This window comes from Rhinoraja longicauda, chromosome 32 (genome assembly GCF_053455715.1).
Source record: "Rhinoraja longicauda isolate Sanriku21f chromosome 32, sRhiLon1.1, whole genome shotgun sequence".
Lineage (NCBI taxonomy): Eukaryota > Metazoa > Chordata > Chondrichthyes > Rajiformes > Arhynchobatidae > Rhinoraja > Rhinoraja longicauda.
In genome coordinates, this window is record NC_135984.1 from 12,313,269 (window position 1) to 12,334,757 (window position 21,489).

The following is a 21,489-nucleotide window of genomic DNA, read 5'->3' on the forward strand; positions in this document are numbered from 1 at the left end:
TAGATGTGATTTGTTTGAACCAGGAAAGCAGTAATTTAAGTGTGAAGTGCTTGGTCCAATGATAAAAGGAGAAAATGCTGGAGAGACTCAATGGGTTAAGCAGCAACTGTGGAGAAAGAAACATAAATAGAGACTTAACAGGAGTAAACGTCAATGACCTCTGATCAGAGTGGGAAAAGTGGGAGAAGCATGGGTGTAAATTGCAGAGGAGGGGAGGGGAGGGGTGGAGAGAGGACAGAGGGCATGCCGGTGACCAACGTTATCCAAAGTTGTTGGTGCTGTACAAGAGAGGATGATAGCTCAATGATGGTTTCTAGTGCAATAGATTGAGAAATTCTGGGCATGAATAAAAATTGCCACCTTCTGCACAAAGTACCAGCTTTCTTGTAAGGGCGGCACAGTGGCACAGCAGTAGAATTGCTGCCTTACAGCGCCAGAGACCCGGGTTTGATCCTGACTGTCATCTAAACGGAAGTTGCATGTTGTTCCGATGACCGCCTGGGTTTTCTGCAGGTGCTCTGGTTTCCTCCCACACTCCAAAGACGTGCAGGTATGTAGGTTAATTGGGTTCAGTAAGTTGTAAAATGGCCCTGAGGAATTTGGATAGTGTTAGTTTACAGGATGATCGCTGGTCGGTGCGGACACTGTGGGCCGAAAGGTCTGTTTCTGTGTATCGCTAAAGTCTAAAGTCCTCCTGTTGGCAGCAACCTAGTGAAACGATTTTCACATCCCTCCACCACAAATCTGACACTATGTTTTCCGCATATAAAACACAAGAGAATCCTACTTTGCTGCATGTACAATTTACACCTTTTAGTTCCAGTAGGACTTTCTGTCAAATTTCTGGTAATTTTCTCGTTATAAATATTTTATTTTTAGTTTTCACTGCAGTCGAATCTATACTATCTTGTTTTCACCTTTCAATATTGTCCCCCTAACATAAGAATGAGTTATATTAAATAGCATAGAGTTCCCAAGATAGGACCACTAATAACACACTGACTTTGTGCAGTAAAGAACAAATTGCTGGAGGAACTCAGTGGATCAGGCAGGATCTATGGAGGCAAAAGGATAGTCAACATTTTTGGTGAAGATCTTTCATCGGGACAGAAGACATGTTTGACAATGTCAAATTTTCATTTTTCCCATCAGAGAAACTTTAGGCAAACACTTTGCAAAGGGTTTGTGCTTCTCCATTCCGCATGTTGACTCTGACTTATTATTTTTGGGCATGTCTTGGTACAGGAAATGTGAGGGTAGACTCAGGATGAAAGAGAAAATCCCCAAAAGAATATTTTTCTGCCATTGACCTGTCATAGTCTTACAGCATGGAAATAGGCCCTTTGCCCCAACTTGTCCACACCTATAAAAATGCCCCATCTACACTAGTCCCACCTGCCCGTGTTTGGCCCGTACCCCTCTAAACCTACCCTAGCCATGTACCCATCTAAATGCTTCTTAAACATTGTGATAGTACCTGTCATTTAGGAATCAGCTCAATGTTAGTGTCCGGTTCATGAAACAAGAATTTAACCTGTCGATAAGATGTGATAAACCTGCCTAGAAATTGGATGAGACCCGGACTGGTATAAGCTTACTGGAACACAGGCTTCAATTGCCCGAGCAAATGTGGACGGGACTGCGTCAACTCATCAGTGGCAAAGAGGCTGATGTTACCCAAGGATTTAAGTTGCGTTTGGGATCAGACAAGGAATTTTGGAAGTGGGTGAATGGTGGCTGGAAGGACAGTGTTTGGCAATAGTTTAATTGTGAGGTTTGCTTCCATTTTGGCTCAATATTTGTTTTAATTATGTATTTTTGTGGCACCATGGATGCCTTGGACCCAGTAAGGTCACACATGGACAGGTAATCCTGGATCCAGAAAGGCTAACACGTGGCACTTCCAGAGCTAACAAGTTTCTAGTTATTTACCCTGATTGCGACATTTACCGTAATTGCCATATTGAAGAACCTAGCTCCTGTTTCAGTGAATCAGGAGTGCATTGGACTAGAGAATACCAATGTTTGGTGCATTGTTAAACAAATGTCCCGTTGTGTGGCTGTCTCCTACAGATCATACCTGCCGATCGTGGAGATTCTGGCTTCTTCTCTTGCCACGCGATCAATTCCTATGGAGAGGATCGAGGACTGATTCAGCTCACAGTTCAAGGTATTCCATGCAATGATATTTTGGCTCAATTTATCTCAGATATAAAGCTTGCTCCTGATAAACATGACAGAGTGCATGGGTTCAGTCATGGGTTCTGGGGCCAAATACAGCCTAAAGTGCAAAGTGTTACAAACCAATACATGCTCTCAAGCATTTCCTTGAATGTTCCCCATTCAAGGCAGCACACCACATCACTAGGATGCATTAGAACTGATAATTGCAAATGCACATACTGAAGTTAAAATTGACAGCCAACAGAACAGAGGGCTTCTTTAGCTCACGCTTGGTGCAGGAATTTAATGAAGCATTATTTCTCATTGTTTATGTTTATTAATAGTATTGTACAGGTTATAGTTATCAATAGGCCTGTATACCGATGGGTGGGTTCTGATGGACCATGGAAATTATTGATATTCATCAATCCTGTCATCAGCATCTTGTCAGCTGCAGTCTAGATTCAACGTCGATTATAGGCCTCTCGTTCCTCTGGTTTGGTTCAGCCACATTCAACGAGGCAAGTGAGCCAAAAGAGAAGGAACATTAGCTCATAAGCTCATAAGTGATAGGAGCAGAACTAGGCCATTCGGCCCATCAAGTCTACTCCGCATTCAATCATGTCTGTACCCTGGGGAAATGGTTTTACCTTGCCTATTCCAGTAAACTCCCCCTCCCATTCCCAGTCTGACCTTTCCGTCATGGGCCTCCTCCAGTGCCATAGTGAGGCCCACCGGAAATTGGAGGAACAGCACCTCATATTTCGCCTGGGCAGCTTGCAGCCCAGTGGTATGAACATCGACTTCTCCAACTTTAGATAGTTCCTCAGTCCCTCTCTTCCCCTCCCCTTCCCAGTTCTCCCTCTATCTTCCTGTCTCCACCTATATCCTTCCTTTGTCCCGCCCCCCTGACATCAGTCTGAAGAAGGGTCTCGACCCGAAACGTCACCCATTCCTTCTCTCCCGAGATGCTGCCTGACCTGCTGAGTTACTCCTGCATTTTGTGAATAAATACCTTCGATTTGTACCAGCATCTGCAGTTATTTTCTTATACTACCAGTAAATCTTTTAATCATCTTTAACACCTCAATTAGATCCTTTTAACCGTTCCCACACAATGAGTGTGTCAGCTGTCTTCCTCACATTAAGCATTTCATGGACTTTTATAAATGGAATATGTATTTTGTTATCATAAAAAAAACCACGATGGAACTCACGGAATTACTGTTTTCCGATATCCCCACCTGCATTTCCAACATAATTGGGAACTCTTGTTCATTTCCACCTCAAAAATCTGTGGATGCTGAGGTCGGTTTGTAGACAAACTAATTCAATGTGAAGCAGCAATTGAAATCGGAACAAGTTAACCCACCACCATTACTTACAATGCCAAACCTTTGAACCATCTCAACACACAGAGTACGTTCAAGAGAACCATAAAGATTTGGAGAAAACAACTATGCATCGAGGGTAGACACAAAATGCTGGAGTAACCCAGCAGGTCAGGCAGCATCTCAGGAGAGAAGGAATGGGTGACGTTTCGGGTCGAGACCCTTCTTCAGACTGCAGTTTTTTTTGCTACACAACAATGCATTGAGAATAGGTTCATAAATCCCAAGAACAGTTTTCCTTAATGAGGGTGACTTAATTACATTTTGCTCAGTTGCTTTGAAAGTGACATGGTTATCTTCATAAGGATACAAGAAATAAGAACAGGAGCATCTATATGGTTCCTCAAGCCTGCTCCTCTGGTCGTCCTGGTGCCTCAGCTCCACTTCAATGTCAGTTTGTGCGCCAAAAATACTTCTACCTCAACCTTGAGACTTGAGGCAAAAGCTGCCAGGGGAAGAGTATTTAAATAACCACGCAACCTTCTGAGAGAAGAATCCCCGCGCATCTCCATCTTAAATGTCCGATCCCTTCACTGAGACCATTCCCCCCTGATCTTGATTTCCCCCATGTAGAGCAACATCCTCTCGCCATCTACTTCATCAACACCTTCGAAATCAAACATGTTCATGCAGAGCACATCTCATTCTTCTAAATCCAATCTGTATGGGCCCAACCTGCTTAACGTTTCCATGTTAGAAAATCTCTTCAACCCTGGAATCAATCAAGTGATCCTTCTCTGAAATGCCTCCAATCGCCCCTGAAGAAGATGACCAACTTTGTGCACTGTGCTTCAGGTTTAGTCTCACCAATGGCCTATTCACCTATCCCAATTACAAAGCAACGTCACGGCAGGCTCATTATGATCGCCAGTCAGAAATGATCAAAGTCATGAATTTACTCTCATCCCTTTGGCGACGTGACCTGAGATGCTGTTAAGCTGATAAACCACCTGGAGCTGACAAAACCTCTTGCGTGGGGGTTTGACAAGGTCATGGAGCCACCAGCCATGTCACAGTAAAGTGCAATGGTGCAAGTAGAGGAGAGATAAATGATCTAGTTAACTTCATTCCTGCTCTCCGTTGATTCTGTTCTTCTAGAGGTTTGCCCTTTTGACGTCAACGCTGTCAAGGAGTTTGCAGTGATAAGCAAGATGGAAAGCAATGACGTTAGATATTAGACTTTAGAGATACAGCGCAGAAACAGGCCCTTCGGCCCACTGAGCCCGTGCCGACCAGCGAACACCCCATACACAAACACTATCCCACAACCTTTAGGGACTATTTACAATTTACAATTTACAATTTTACAATTTTACCAAAGCCAATTAACATACAAACCTGTACGCCTTTGGAGTGTGGGAGTAAACTGGAGAACCCAGAGAGAAGGTCACGGGGAGAACGTACAAACAAACTGTATGTTGAATCTCTATTAAATTGGTTTCAAAATAATGGTCGCAAATTAAGAAGAGTTTTATAAATCATCACACACTATACATGATTGTTCCTAGAAAATATTATTTTTAGTTATCGCTTGATTCTGAGAAGATTAATTGTATCATTTGCAGGGAATAATACACCAGGTAGAAAATGTAATAGATGGCAAAGATGAAACTGTACAGTGAAGGGTGAATGAGCTCATGCACACCTCTGTCCTGCCTTCTCCACAGAGCCTCCAGACCCTCCTGAGCTGGAGATCAGAGAAGTGAAGGCACGCAGCATGAACCTCCGCTGGACTCAGAGATTTGACGGAAACAGCCTCATCCTCGGCTTTGACATTGAGTACAAGAACAAGTCAGGTGGGTAGTCACTGGTCTCTCTTCAATGGCAACCACCTCCCCCTTCATCGTTGTCTTCCGAGGAGCATGTTAGCCTCATTCCTTTGCCAGTCATTCCAATCCCCAGCCTTCCCATTGTGTAAACCGGAATGAAACTAACTGCAGCATCCTATTTAGCCTGAGATAGGCATCCAGCCCCGCATCATCTCCACAACTTGGACCGGATATAACACAGTCATGCTTTCATCTGCCGCTGAACTCCCCAATTTTATGTTGATCATTCCAATGGTTTCCCGGTTGGTCTCTGCCTTCAATGGCTCTCCCACGGAGATTCCATCTCGTACCAAGTCTCTTTCATCCAGCACAAATTCATGGACGCACATTGGTTTCTTAACTACCAGGGCCTCAATTTTTAAGACATTTCACCCCGGGGTCAACCCCCACCCTAAAACTCCTCATTCATCCTGATCTCAAAACTACACACGGCTCTGCCTTCCGATAATACAGGCCCAAACTCTAGAGTTCCTTCCCTTAACCTCTGCACATCACTGCCTTCCTCTCCTCTACAGTGAAGATGGACACAAAAAGCTGGAGTAACTCAGCGGGACAGGCAGCATCTCTGGAGAGAAAGAATCGGTGACGTTTCGGGTCAAGACCCTCCTTCAGTCTGAAGAAGATTCAGCCAATGATTCAGCTTCACCCATTCCTTCTCTTCAGAGATACTGCCTGTCCCGCTGAGTTACTCCAGCTTCTTGTGTCTATCTTTGGTTTTAACCAGCAACTGCAGTTCCTTCCTGCGCTCTACAGTGTTCCAAACATATAGTTATCTGTCCTAATCTTTCCGTCTGTGCTGTAGTGTTTGCTGTGCTCTTGTAAAATACATCAGAGTTGCATAAGTTGTGGTTGACAGCAACTATTACCCTGGGCTGTTGAAGCATGCCCAACATTCAAAGCAAAGTGCTTGGTAAAAGAGGCCATCCATAATCTCCCATTGTGGGGATCACGGAGGAAGGAGTTGGGGAGAGAGTCGTGTGAGCATGGGGCTTTGATGGAACTTTTGTGTGGAGGAAGATTCAAACAGTTAATGGAGTGAGCTGCAGATAATGGAGTGAGCTGCAGATAATGGAGATGGGGATGGTTGCTGAGGACATTGGGTGCAAAGAGGCCATTGGAGTGAAGCCCATCAATTATGATGAAAAGTTAATGGAACAACCTACCAGGAGAAAGATGGACATCCTGAAAGCCCTGACAGCACCACTTGAAGTAATGAGGCTCTTAGACCTGTGCCCAACGCCTTCATTTGCCTCACACCTATTCTAATCTCTGGTCTTTGTTCCGAACATCTGACCATCAACCCCACCCACCTCCCTCACCTGTGTTGCCTGCCATGCTTTGTCCTGCCTCTCCTCCTAGCATTCCTCCCCTCCCCTCCCCTCAATGAATCAGTCTGAAGAAGGGTCCTGACCTGAAACGTCATGTTCTCCAGAGATGCTGCCGGACCTGCTGAGTTACTCCAGCATTTTGCATCCTTTTCTTAACCTCCATTTAAGATCTGCATCCGTTGATTTGTATGCAGGGTAAAATTTTGATCGAGTGACTAATGTCATGCCAGAAGCGCAAATAACAAATTCAACTGACCGTCGTCTGTTCTAACCTCAAAGATGCCTGCCAAGCCGAACATTCAGGCACGGGCGGCACAGTGGCACAGCGTTAGAGATACTGCCTTACAGCATCAGACACCCGGGTTCAATCCTGACTATGGGTGATTGTCTGTACGGAGTTTGTACGTTCTCAAGATTCAAGATTCAAGATTCAAGATAGCTTTATTTGTCATCCAATATTGGACGAAATTCAGTCACCCACAGTCCAACAATAAAAGCATTAAATAGGCATTAAAATTACACAACCCATGACCTGCATGGATTTTCTCTGAGATTTTCGGTTTCCTCCCACACTCCAAAGATGTACAGGTTTGTAGGTTAATTGGCTTGGTATAAATGTAAAAAATGTCCCTAGTGTGTGTAGGGTAGTGTGTGTGTAGGGTGGTGTGAATGTGCAGGATTGCTGGTCGGTGCGGCCTCAGTGGGCCGAAGGGCTTGTTTCTGCGCTGTATCTCTAAACTGAACTAAACATAACAATTGAAGATTCTACGTGAATGCAGGTTGCTACTAATGTTCAGATACCTTGTGGTTCTCCATTTGGGCTTCTTTCTTGCTTGGTCAACCGTTAAGAAGTGCTCATCTGGTAAAGCTTATTGATTATTACGCTCTGAAAACATGGGCGGCTCTTTAAATGCCACCTTTGTACTGTGTTTAAAATCCACTTTCTGCCCAGCTCCCAAGACATTATTAAGGGGTCTGCAGTAGTTATTCAAGGAATCTAATTGACAATTTAAATTCATTGCAAGAAAACTAAATCCTGTTGCTGCCATACCAGGAGAGATTAAAATATGATTAAATTTTGTAAATTAATATTGTACAAGGGCTGCAGACATTAATTATACACAATGTATTCTATCAGAGTTTGATAAGATTGTTGGGTGTATCATTCATCATACTTCTGTATAATCAATTCTAATCTGACACTTTTTTTTAGCTAATCCATGCGTACACGTAATACATTTCTATCATGTTTATCAGTAGAAATAAATCAATGTAAGGGAGATATTTGACCAGTTATTGCTATTGACCATAAACAACATCTGTTGGATTTGATTATAATTATCGTTGTTTTCTGTAGATAGGTTCATTGATGAAATGCAAGTTTGCTCAAATCATTCTTTTTGATAAAGTCCTTTTGTCAGATTTCGCTTTGGGGCAGCTGTAGAATTGCTGCCTTACTGCACCAGAGTCCCGGGTTCGGTCCGAACTACAGGTGCTGTCTGTGCGGAGTTTGTACATTCTGTCCGTGACCTGCGTGGGTTTTCTCTGGGTGCTCTGGTTTCCTCCCACACTCCAAAGACATACAGGTTTGTAGGTTAATTGGCTTTGGTAAAAATTGTAAATTCTGAGTAGGATAGTGTTAGTGTGCGGGGATCGTGGTCAGCACGGACTTGGTGGGCCGAAGGGCCTGTTTCCGTGCTGTATCTCTAAACTAAACTAAACTAAGCTTTGGCTTGAAACTGTTCTTTCCAATGTGGAATGGAATGTAGAGGCTGTATGTTCCCTCAGTAATGAGACTTTGCACTATCTATTTGTTATGTGATGTTAAGAGAGGATGTTTCCACTAGTGGGAGAGTCTAGGACCAGAGACCATAGCCTCAGAATAAATGGACGTACTTCTAGAAAGATGAGAAGGAATTTCTTTAGTTAGAGGTTGGTGAATCTGCGGAATTCATTGCCACGGACGGCTGTGGAGGCCAAGTCAATGGATATTTTAAGGCAGATTCTTGATTAATAAGTGTGCCAGGGGTTATGGGGCAGGCAGAAGAATGGGGTTGAGAGGGAAAGATAGATCAGCCATGATTGAATGGCTGGGTAGACTTGATGGGCTGAATGGCCCAATTCTGCCCCGTGAAGTTATGAACTTCTGTGCAACTCTTAAAATCTGATGTATTAACTCAATCTTCGGCACGGTGGTGCAGCGGTAGAGTTGCTGCCTTACAGCGAATGCAGCGCCGGAGACTCAGGTTCGATCCTGACTACGGGTGCTGTCTGGACGGAGTTTGTATGTTCTCCCCGTGACCTGCGTGGGTTTTCTCCTAGATCTTCGGTTTCCTCCCACACTCCAAAGACGTACAGGTTTGTAGGTTAATTGGCTGGGCAAATGTTTAAAAAAATTGTCCCTAGTGTGTGTAGGATAGTGTTAATGTGCGGGGATCGCTGGGCGGCACGGTCCCGGTGGGCCGAAGGGGCTGTTTCTGCGCTCTATCTCTAAATCTAAAAATCTAAAAAAATCCTACTAAAGATATACACAAATTGCCGGAGTAACTCAGCGGGACAGGCAGCATCTCTGGAGAAAATGAATCGGTGACATTTCGGGTCGAGACCCTTTATCAGTCAGACCCAAAACGTCACCCACTCCTTCTATCCAGAGATGCTGCCTGTCCCGCTGAGTTACTCCAGCATTTTTTGTCTACCATCAGTTTAAACCAGCATCTGCAGTTCCACCCACACAACTCAATCCCACTTTTCACTTCAGCATTAGCTTCAATTATTAGAATTAAGTAATATTAATGAAATGACAGACTGGAAACATCTTGCTTAAAAGATTGAATTATCTCATGATTTGATCGAAGCATCGTTATATTAAGATATTACTGAAATGGGAAACGGTTAATACTCAGACTGGGAGCAAAGAGACTTTCTGCCAATTGCACTTTCAGGCACAGAGGACATTTTATTTTAAAGGGAAATACTTACAGCTTTATTACACCTTTCCTCGCCTCTGGAAATCCCAAATTACTTTATAACCAATTAAATTTCTCAAAGGATAGTTACGATTGTAATGTAGGAAAGCAATGTAGGGGCGGTACAGTGGCGCATTGGTAGAGTTGTTGCCTTACAGTGCCAGAGACCTGAGATTGTTCTGTATAGAGTTTGTACGTTCTCCCTGTGACTGTGTGATTTTTCTCCAGTTTCCACCCACATTCCAGAAAAAGGTGCAGGTTTGGATGTTAATTGGCTTTGGTAAAATTGTCCCCATTGTGTGGGATCGAGCTTGTGTGCGGGTAATTCTGGTCGAGTGCTGACTCGGTGGGCCGAAGGGCCTGTTTCCTTGCCGTATCTCTAAACTAAACTAAGCAAGGTTGGAGCATTGAGATACGATCCTTGAAGCTGAAGGTGCCATTTGCGTTTGAGCTGCGAGCACCAATTCTTACCTCAGTGATTTTTCCTCTTTACCCCCTGGGTTGAATGTCATTATCTCAGATCCCATTTAAAAAGCAATTGTTTCTTTCCCTCCCAACAGACTCGTGGAACTTAAAGCAGAGTACACGGAACATCAACCCAACCATAAACCAGGCCAACATTGTGGATCTGCACCCAGCTTCCGTCTACAGTATAAGGATCTACTCATTCAACAAGATCGGCAGAAGTGACTCAAGCAAAGATTCAACTGTCAGCACAGAGGAAGCAGGTACCAAGTCAGAGCAGTGCGGGCCAACCACCGATCGATCGCTGGTGCTGAATTGTCCAAACTAAAAATTGCCCTTAGATTCAGTTTGCTTCAAGAATGTGATTAGCATGGGAAGTTATACTAAATCATTATTTAACACTGAATGTGCTCAAATCTGGGCAGCACACTTAAGGACAAATAACAAGGGCTTTGAAAGAAATTAGTGTTTTTACTGGAATTGTGCCAGAAATGAAGGAATGAGAGGATACAAGTTTGCAATCAGTAGAGCAAAGGGACGGGGTACTGATTGAGAATGATCAGCCATGATCACATTGAATGGTGGTGCTGGCTCGAAGCGCCGAATGGCCTCCTCCTGCACCTATTGTCTATTGTCATAAAGGTTGCTCTAGATTGGGCGACATGGTGGCGCAGCGGTAGAGTTGCTGCCTTACAGCGCCAGAGACACGAGTTCATTCGTGAACACAAAAGGCGCTGTCTGTACAGTTTGTACATTCTCCCCGTGACCTGTATGGGTTTTCACCGGACGCTCCGGTTTACTCCCACACTCCAAAGACATACAGGTTTGCAGATTACTTGCCTTCGGTAAAATTGAAAATTGTCCGTAGTTATCAATTTATCAATTTCCCTGCTGTAACACCAAGTTGTTAACTTGAAATAGTAAACTACTCCAATGCCAAGCCTTTTGTTTGCTTGGGAAGATTAATGCTCAAAGGTCAACATCTCTGGTCATTCCCATTTCCTTGATGGTGCCAGCATTTAACTGCAAAGATAGACACAAAGTGCTGGAGTAACTCAGCGGGTCAGGCAGCATCTCCGGAGAGAAGCAGTGGGTGACTGAACATCAGACTGAAGTAGGGTCTCGACCCAAAAGATCACCCATTCCTTCTCTCCAGAGATGTTGCCCGTCCCGCTGAGTTACTCCAGCAATTTGTGTCTATCTTTGGTGTAAACCAGCATCTGTAGTTCCTTCCGACACACAGCGTTTAACGGCCTTGACCACACAATGCAGGTCTATGTTTCAGCGTTGATCTCAATTACAGAGTCAAGATGGAGGTGCAGCAGATACATTCCCAAACACATCTGGAATCACCACTTTTCTGGGAATCCATGAAGATTATTTTTGCTCTAAGCCATTCTTTTTGATCACCGAGGAAATAGGCGACAATTGTCAATCTGTCAGGCCAAAAGATTTCACTTGAACAATCCCTTGTTAATGTGAAGTCCTTTGGCCAGGCAGATATTGCAGCAAACTCTCCATGATTCCTGAAAGGCATTCCAAAAAATTAGATTGCAGAAGCTCATGCCATTTTTCAGCATGATGGATGCACTGAATGTATGATCGCATGAGTTCTCTGCCAATCATTTTTACCTTCTGGTAGTTAGATTAGTTCTAATATGATCGTGGATGATCAGCCATGATCACAATGAATGGCGGTGCTGGCTCAAAGGGCCAAATGGTCTCATCCTGCACCTATTTTCTATAGAAACATAGAAACATAGAAAATAGGTGCAGGGGGAGGCCATTCAGCCCTTCGAGCCAGCACCGCCATTCATTGTGATCATGGCCGATCGTCCACAATCAGTAACCCGTGCCTGCCTTCTCCCCATATCCCTTGATTCCACTAGCCCCTAGAGCTCTATCTAACTCTCTCTTAAATTCATCCTGTGATTTGGCCTCCACTTCCCTCTGTGGCAGAGAATTCCACAAATTCACAACTCTCTGGGTGAAAAAGCTCCTTCTCACCTCAGTTTTAAATGGCCTCCCCTTTATTCTAAGACTGTGGCCCCTGGTTCTGGACTCCCCCAACATTGAGAACATTTTTCCTGCATCTAGCTTGTCCAGTCCTTTTATCATTTTATATGTCTCTATAAGATCCCCTCTCATCCTTCTAAACTCCAGTGAATACGTTTCTATGTTTCTAATATTTCCAACATAGTTTTGTCCATTAACAATTCCCTCTCTTCTGATGACGATTGCTCTGTAGCCTGCTGAGAATTCCAGGCATCTATTTACCTGAGAGTGGCACCTGTTTACCTCAGCTCCATTCCAGTCATGTATTTACCTGAGAGAGCTTCCACAGAGAGTGCCCAAGCCTGTTTATCCGCTCAGTTTAGTTTACTTGTCACGTGTACCGAGGTACAGTGGAAAGCTTTTGTTGTGTGCTAATCAGTCAACAGAAAGACAAAACATGTTTACAATTGAGCCGTTTCCAGTGTATAGATACATGGTAGGGATCAGGGACAGTCGGAAGCACCTCGTTTTGTTTTCACTCTTTCAACATCTGTCCATGCACACAGGAGTTGTGCACTCTGACTAGTTTTCTCTTTCTTTAACTTTGGGGAGACAGTCAAACTTCATTCTGTTAGTTGAGTAGAGCAAACCTGTCACAAGGCAGTGCTTGACCTTTGCTTATTAGACAGTATGTTCACTTACTGAACCATTGGGAAGCCACTGTGGGTGTTGTTTACTCTTTTGCAATCAGGCACTGTTTTGAGCAATCAGAGCACAGTCATCTGATCACAACCCTTACGACTCGATCATGAAAGGTGATTTGATTGCCCTCTCTGAGCCTCTTGTGTGAGAAGGGCCAGTTTCAGAGAACTCACTGGCCTAATTAATGCTACCAGGTGCTTAATCCTTGTACAACGTGATTGCAGCTTCGGATAGAAACACGCTCAACTTTCATGAAGACGCTCACCAGAACAGTCTGAAGTTTTGTTTCATTTCTGGTGACTCTCAGCCACAATCTGCCACTCTCCCATTTACTCGCTTAAGTCCTCCCTCGCATTTTTACTCAAAATCTAGTCCAGACTTTGTTCAGTCTACTGTAAGTAAGTTTGATGCAGGAAGCCACTGGGACCAGCTCGACAGCAGGGAGCTCTCCTTGGTGCTGAAATGACCTGGGGATATTTGTCTCGACAAGTTACATTCTTCTGGAGTTCTGAGGACCACTGCGTTATAAACAATCCCTCTGCCCCAATTAATGTTATATGCTGATTATCTTTGATGTAGTGTGATCACAAATTCAGTGAAGAACAGACTCAACTTCACCAAATCAAGGTTCTTTGCACAGTCTTTCCAAAGTGTATTGAGTTATTTAACCAAAATAAGTGCCAGAGTAACATAGCGGGTCAGGCAGCATCTCTGGTAAACATGGATAAGCGACGTCTTAAGTCCTGACCCGAAATGTCACCTATCCATGTTCTCCAGTGATGCTGTCTGACCCACTGGGTGACTCCAACGCTTTGTGCCTTTTTCTGTAAACCAGTTCCTTATTCCTTGTAAACCAGTTCAATAGGCAATAGACAATAGGTGCAGGAGGAGGCCATTCGGCCCTTCGAGCCAGCACTGCCATTCCTTGTGTTTGACTTAGTAAACCACTGTTTTAAACCCACCATCCTAAGTGATGGGAATGACTATTTCAAATTGAAAGTCACATCAACAAAAAATATACTCCTTGGTGGTTAAACTTTCAGGATGCATGTGACAGGGATAGGATATAGGCTTGAGCCAATAGTGGAGCAGAATCTGTGGGCCATGACACATATATTCCACTTTTAGTTTAGTTTAGAGATTAAGCACGGAAACAGGCCCTTCGGCCCACTGAGTCCGCACCGACCAGCAATTCCTGCATCAACTATTAACACTACCTTACATACACTAGAGACAATTATTTTACATTGATACCAAGCAACTACTCTCTACTCAATAACCAAGGTCTGTAGTCTCTTTTTTGCTCTGGTTTATTTTCACCCACATGTTTAGACCGTAATGTTGTATCCTTATTGTTTTGATGTGTTTATGCTTTATTCTTAATTGTTAACTGTATGTTTGTGTTGTCATTTGTGAGCGGAGCACCAAGGCACATTCCTTGTATGTGCACATACTTGGCCAATAAACGTATTCATTCATTCATTCATTAACCTACAAACCTGAACGTCTTTGGATCTCGTAGAAAACCTATGCAGGTCACGGGGAGAATGTACAGACAAGCACCCATAGTCAGGATCAAATCCGAGTCTCTGGCGCTGTAAGGCAGTAGCTCTACCGCTACGCCACCGTGCCGCCCTGGTTTTAGATTTGAAAGTGACATCGACTATAAAATACTTGATGTTTTAACTTTCAGGATGCATGTGACAGATGTAGGATACGGGCTTGAGCTAATAATTTTGCAGAATCTGTGAGCCATGACTCATATATTCCACTAAAATTGATTAAATTCCACTTCACAGGAGGAAAGATGATTGAGTCAAGAGCCAAGGATCATAATTGTCATGTGTACCGGCAATAGAAAATGAAATTCTTACCAGCTGCATCTTAACTGGCCAATAAATGCAATAGCACACAGATAAATAACTAATAACCAATAAGATCCACAGATGCTGACTGACCTGTTACATGTTTCCTGGATTTCTGTTTGTTATTTCAAAAGCACTTCATGACTATAAAGTTTTGAAGAAGAAATATGTATAGTTTTGATAAAAGGTTTTGGAGTAAGCTAGAAAGTGGGACTGAGAATGAAGTGGAATGATCAGAGAGTAAGAAGGACATGGCTTTTTATTAACACCAAAGCTCTGTGCAGCCATTGAAGTATTCCTATAATGCAGTCCCAGTTGGAGTGTAGTAAACATATCAGCCAATTTGGGTGCAGTAAGTTCTGACCAGAAGCTCAAGAATAATAACCAGATCATCTATTTTTTAGTCATGTTGCTTGATGGATTATTATCGGCTCGGTCACTGGGGATAATTTATCTGTTCTTCTGTGAAGTAATGCAGAGATGAAGAAACACAAAGTGCTGGTGTAACTCAGCAGGTCAGGTAGCATCTCTGGAGGACATAGTTAGATGCTGTTATGGGTCGGGATCCTTCTTCAGCGAATGGTATGTTGGCATTCATAGCGAGGGGATTTGAGCAGGGAGGTTCTGCTGCAGTTGTACAGGGCATTGGTGAGACCACACCTGGAGTATTGCGTACAGTTTTGGTCTCCTAATCTGAGGAAAGACATTCTTGCCATAGAGGGAGTACAGAGAAGGTTCACCAGATTGATTCCTGGGATGGCATGACTTTCATATGAAGAAAGACTGGATAGACTCGGCTTGTACTTGCTGGAATTTAGAAGATTGAGGCTGGATCTTATAGAAACTTACAAAATTCTTAAGGGGTTGGACAGGCTAGATGCAGGAAGATTGTTCCCGATGTTGGGGAAGTCCAGAACAAGGGGTCACAGTTTAAGGATAAGGGGGAAGTCTTTTAGGACCGAGATGAGAAAGTTTTTTTTTTCACACAGAGAGTGGTGAATCTGTGGAATTCTCTGCCACAGAGGGTAGTTGAGGCCAGTTCATTGGCTATATTTAAGAGGGAGCTGGATGTGGCCCTTGTGGCTAAAGGGATCAGGGGGCATGGAGAGAAGGCAGGTACAGGATACTGAGTTGGATGATCAGCCATGATCATATTGAATGGCGGTGCAGGCTCGAAGGGCCGAATGGCCTACTCCTGCACCTATTTTCTATGTTTCTATGTTTCAGACCTTCTTCAGGTGAAAGGAAGTCAGAACAAGATGGCGCAATGTGTATTAGTAAGAAAATGGCTAACACAATCAAAAGCAATGGTTCAAGTTGGCAATGCTAAATCTCCAGTCTTACCACTAAGAAATTTGAGCCATCTTCATCCCTGAAGTAGTCCCAAGATGGCACCTCTGGCATTACATGCAAACACCGTCCTTCCCAAGTGTTAGCCCAGACCTTCATGCTGAATTTGCTGGAACCCAGAATTACTTGACTCAAAGGCAAAAGTCCATTCACTGGTGCCAAATACAGTCTCTCATCTGTAGTAAAGCTGCAGAGATGATTGTTAATTAGAGGTATGGAGCTTTTCAGCATGAAAAAGGCCCTTCGGCTAAACATCCATGCTGATCAAATTGGCATTCTGCGCTAGTCCCATTTGCCTGGATTTGGCCCATATCCCTTTAAACCACTTCCTGTCCGTATATCTGTCCGAATGTCTTTTGAAACTGGTAATTGGAAACATTGCCACTGGAGTTTTAACTGACAGTGCAACAAAATTCCAGTCCTGAAGTAGGCTTCAAACCGTAACCTGTGAGATAAGAGGGTGACCAAATTGGTCAAGCCATGACTTGTCCATGTGTGTTATACAACTGCGTGTGACCTTGTGGGGCCTTGATCCTTTTGTTTCTGTGTTGATGGTCACGAGCAGTTTCGTCGATTGGATGTTTGGCACTTTGGTTGATTGCTGGGGGAACCTTTGTTGTTTGGTACAGAAGTCCCCCAAGTGACCACTCGAAGACAATAAGTGCTAAACTGTAAATAGCCCGAGTTCCTTTCACTAAAATATGGAGCAACTGAACTACTGTGCTAATTGGATCTCCTGGGCAAAAGACAGAGTCCAAGCTGTGAAAAAGCGCGTCTTTTGTCCTTTATTCACAATGCTTAATCACCCTAATTGCCTTTGTATTGTTCTATAAAATTAAGGCAATCATTTTCAGGATGTTTAACTATATTATTTGAACGCTTTTATATCACTTTAGTTTTGTTAACTCTCCCCCGACAACTCTATCAAAGGCTGACTTTCTTTGGACTGGTTCTGTGGATGTAGGTGCCCCTCTGGTTAACAACCCACAGACAGGTTCTTCTTTAACATGTCTACCTGAGCAACATCATAGAACGTGGGATATAGAAACGTACCCCACTGGGCGGCACGGCGGTGCAGTGGTTGAGCTACTGCCTGACAACGCCAGAGACCCTGGTTCGATCCTGACCAAGGGCACTTGTCTGTACAGAGTTTGTACGTTCTCCCCGTGACCTGCGTGGGTTTTCTCCAAGAACTTCGGTTTCCTCCCACACTCCAAAGACGTACAGGTTTGTAGGTTAATTGGCTTGGTATAAATGTAAATCGTCCCTAGTGTGTGTAGGATGGTGTGTTAGTCTGCGGGGATAGCTGGTTGGTGCGAACTCGGTGGGCCGAAGGGCCTGTTTCCGCGCTGTATCTCTAAACTAAAAAAAACTAAACTGAACAAGTAAGAGCAGGCCCTTTGGCCCACAATGTCTATGCTGAACATGATACCAAAATAAATCTCATATGCCTGCACATATCCCTCTTGCCCTGCATATTCATGTGCCTATCTAAATGCCTCTTAAGCGCCACTGTTTGCTTTCACCACCTCACCTTGACAGCACATTTCAGGAATCCATCATTCTCTGTGTATAAAATAACCTGCACCGCACCTCCTTCAAACTCTCTTCCTCTGATCTTATAGCAATGCCTCTCGTATTTGACATTTCCACTCTTATTGTTCAATCTTCTTTTTAGCTGAGACAATAGTTGGGATATGCAAAAAAGAAAGAACATTTATCCACCATAATTAAAATTTGAGAACAAAATAGTGGCAAATACAATTGGATTTCTTTGTTATGAATATCCATAAGACTCTAGAGCTGTTTTTGAGACTACGAAGCAAAGGTTTTGCATTTTGGATTTTTTTTTAGATTAACACTATCCTACACACACTAGGGACAATTTAAAAAAAAAACATTTACCCAGTCAATTAACCTACATACATACGTGTACGTCTTTGGAGTGTGGGAGGAAACCGAAGGTCTCGGAGAAAACCCACACAGGTCACGGGGAGAACGTACAAACTCCGTACAGACAGAACCCGTAGTCAGGATCGAACCTGAGTCTCCGGCGCTGCATTCGCTGTAAGGCAGCAACTCTACCGCTGCGCCACCGCGCCGCCCCTACGGATATATACGGAACGTTTCATGTAGTCAGGGTATCTCAGGGGACTTCACAACCATTAGTGCACTCCTGAAACTCAGTCTCTCTCCTAACACAAGTAAATTCAATCACCAGGTTGTGGTAAATAACCGAACATTTGATTTTGTGGGTTTAGTTTCGTTTAGTTTAGAGATACAGCGCAGAAACAGGCCCTTGAGCCCACCAAGTCCGCACCGACCAGCGATCCCCGCACATTAACATTATCCTACACACACTAGGGACAATTTACATTTGCACCAAGCCTATTAATTTACAAACCTGTACATCTTTGGAGTACGAGACGAAACCGAAGATCTCGGAGAAAACCCATGAGATCACAGGGAGAACATACAAACTCCGTACAGACAAAACCCATAGTCGGGATCGGACCCGGATCTCCGGTGCTGTAAGCACTGTAAGGTAGCAACTCTGCCACTGTGTGACCGGTGGGTGCAGGTTAAGGAATGAGTACATCAGGAGAACACAAAGCATGTTCGCATACAGCCATGTTCTTCCCACCATTCCCCTGAGCAAACAGATGGCACCTTGTTTTAACATCTCATTTGAAATCCAGCATCTCCAACAGTGTAGTGTTCCTTGGGGCACCACATTGAAGTGCGATCCCTGGCAGGGACTTGAACACACTTCCTCTGGTTTTCCAGGTGGAGGCACAGCTGCTGCTGTTCTTGACTCAAGTACCCTTCACGTGTCTCCTGTATTTAATAGACAACTTGTGATTTTTCCAGTGAGTTGAAAACTTGGAAGTATCTACCATGGAAAAAATCAAGTGATTTTTGTGGCTTAAGAAGTGGTGGCAAGTAACCCTATGGAAATGTCCCATCCATATATATCTAACATTGGATTTGCATTTCCTCTCTTTCAGCTCCAGACGGCCCACCCATGGAAGTCATATTGGAGCCTGTCACATCTCAGAGCATCAGAGTGACCTGGAAGGTAGGTTTATTCTCGACCTATTGCTGGTGCTTGGCATTACAGGGTTTCGGCCCATTTCTCTCCATCTAATTATGCTCGAGTTCCTATGCTTTCCTGCCTCTTTTGTGTTCCCCTGGTGCGAGTCTGTGTCACCCAGAAACAGAACTTGAGGCAGTTCCACGGAGAGGTGAAGCATCAGAACCACTTCCCCAACAGTGGTCTCAAATCCTGTCAAAGCTGGGAAAGCACCAAAGTTCCTTCCAGTCACAAGTCCTCTAATGAGGGGAATAGATTGGGTAAATGCACAGTCTTTTACTGTTGGACTGTGGGTGACGAAATCTCGTCCAAAAGACTTGTTTTTTGGATGACAAATAAAGGTAATTCTGATTCTGATTCTGAATTATTTTACCCAGAGTAGAGGAATCAAAGTCCAGAGGACATAGGTTTAAGGTGAGGGGAGAAAGATTTAATATGAACCCGAGGGGCAACTTTTTTTACACAAAGGGTGGTAGGTTTATGGAATGAGCTGCCAGAGGACATAGTTGTGGCAGATACGATCACAACATTTTAAAAAACATTTGGACAGGTACATGTCTAGGATAAGCTTAGAGGGATATGGGCCAAATGCAGGCAGGTGGGACTAGCGTAGATGGGGTATGCTGGTCAGCATGGGAAAGCTGGGCCGAAGGGCCAACATCAGTAATGTCATTCTTGGAAGCATCTTCAGGTGTTTTACATTGGTAAAAACCGCAACAATTAAATTTAAATTTAAAGCAAATCTCATATGCTGAAAATCTGAAAGAAGTTGGCCATTCAGGACTGAAATAAAAGGAAATGTGTTTGAATAGAAGATGCGTTTTTGAAAGACTGTACCCAAGAGGGCCATGTAGCTAGCTTTCAGTAGTCGATATATATTTAAATGTTAACATATTGGGATGAGCAGAGGAAAGTGACACTGAGGTAAAGATTAGCCTTAATGGTAGAGCAGGAGCTCAAGGCTAAATGGGCTACTTCTGTTTCCATACCTTAAGTTTTTATGGTCTTCATGTGGATGTTCTCATAGATGGAAAATACTAGTTGTGGGACAAGAATATCGAGGCGAGGCTATGTTGTTTAGAGCAGAGGATAGTTAATTGAGATGCATATCATTTTGAAAGTCTATGCAGGAAAACAGGAAGGACCTATTTTCTTTATCAGAGAGATCAATAACTAATGGATTTAAGCTAACCGAGGGAAGATTAGGGAGGAGGTGAGGAAAGCTTTGGTGTTATTGTCACTGCCTGACAGGTTGGTGGGCAGCAATCACCAGAACATGAAGAAGATCTTTGGAAGAGAAATTGAACTTTGATAACCATCGAGGTTGCAGACAAAGAGCTGGTAATGGTTCTCAAAAATCTCCTTTTGGTGCTTGGAGTCACAAGGTTTCAGCCCATTTCTCTCCAAAAATCTCCTTTTCTTTTCTATTTGGCGGGGATGGAGCATAATGAGCCAAAAGACCAGCTTTCAACGCTGTAACCTTTAAAGACTCTATGAAACGCAGGACTTCAGTCTTTGGTTCAGTCGGGAGTGAGATCTCCACCCGTCAAGTCTCAGTTGACACTTCGCTGAGCTTTCACATGCTTGGCTCATCAATCCTGATGCACTCTTGCCCAAAGTGAGATGCCAGCAGACAGTGGGGAACAAACCCAGACCGTCCTTGCCTGAAGTGCGTCAGGTCTAGATTTAGATTTTTTTTTAGATTTAGAGATACAGCGCGGAAACAGGCCCTTCGGCCCACCGGGTCCGCACCGCCCAGCGATCCCCGCACATTAACACTATCCTACACACACTAGGGACAATTTTCACATTTTACCCAGTCAATTAACCTACAAACCTGTACGTCTTTGGAGTGTGGGAGGAAACCGAAGATCTCGGAGAAAACCCACGCAGGTCACGGGGAGAACGTACAAACTCCGTACAGACGTAGTCAGGATTGAACCCGAGTCTCAGGCGCTGCATTCGCTGTAAGGCAGCAACTCTACCGCTGCGCCGCCGTGCCTTCAGTGGGCCTTCAGTCATTTCAACGGTTGTTCTTGGATGCCAGGGGAAGTTGGGGAAGGAACCAGAGCAAGAAAAGAATGCAAGCAGGAATGAAGAAGCGAATTGCTGTTCCCAAAAAGAATGAGGCAATAAAAAGAAATCTTTAGAACTCTAAATAATTAACTCAAATCGTGTTTTAGTAAGATTTTGATCATATAAATAAAGGAAAATCAATAGAGAAATGAGGAACTGTACCCATTTTTGAGAGTGCCCGCTGGATAATATGTCCAAGTTAATTTAAAGTTGAACTCAAATAAATATTGTTAATAGAATCCCAATCGACACAGAGGATATATAA

At 43.7% G+C, this 21,489-nt stretch overlaps 1 protein-coding gene across 3 annotated transcripts in view; it reads left to right on the forward strand.

The window, feature by feature from the left end:
• Positions 1-21,489, forward strand: part of dscaml1 (Down syndrome cell adhesion molecule like 1) — a 494,811-nt gene that overhangs the window by 357,096 nt on the left and 116,226 nt on the right. For all 3 annotated transcript variants that reach the window (XM_078426581.1, XM_078426582.1, XM_078426583.1), the window contains 4 exons: positions 2,074-2,170; positions 5,222-5,350; positions 10,238-10,405; positions 19,063-19,133. In XM_078426581.1, the coding sequence (XP_078282707.1) occupies positions 2,074-2,170; positions 5,222-5,350; positions 10,238-10,405; positions 19,063-19,133 (465 nt within the window). The remainder of the gene's footprint in view (positions 1-2,073; positions 2,171-5,221; positions 5,351-10,237; positions 10,406-19,062; positions 19,134-21,489) is intronic.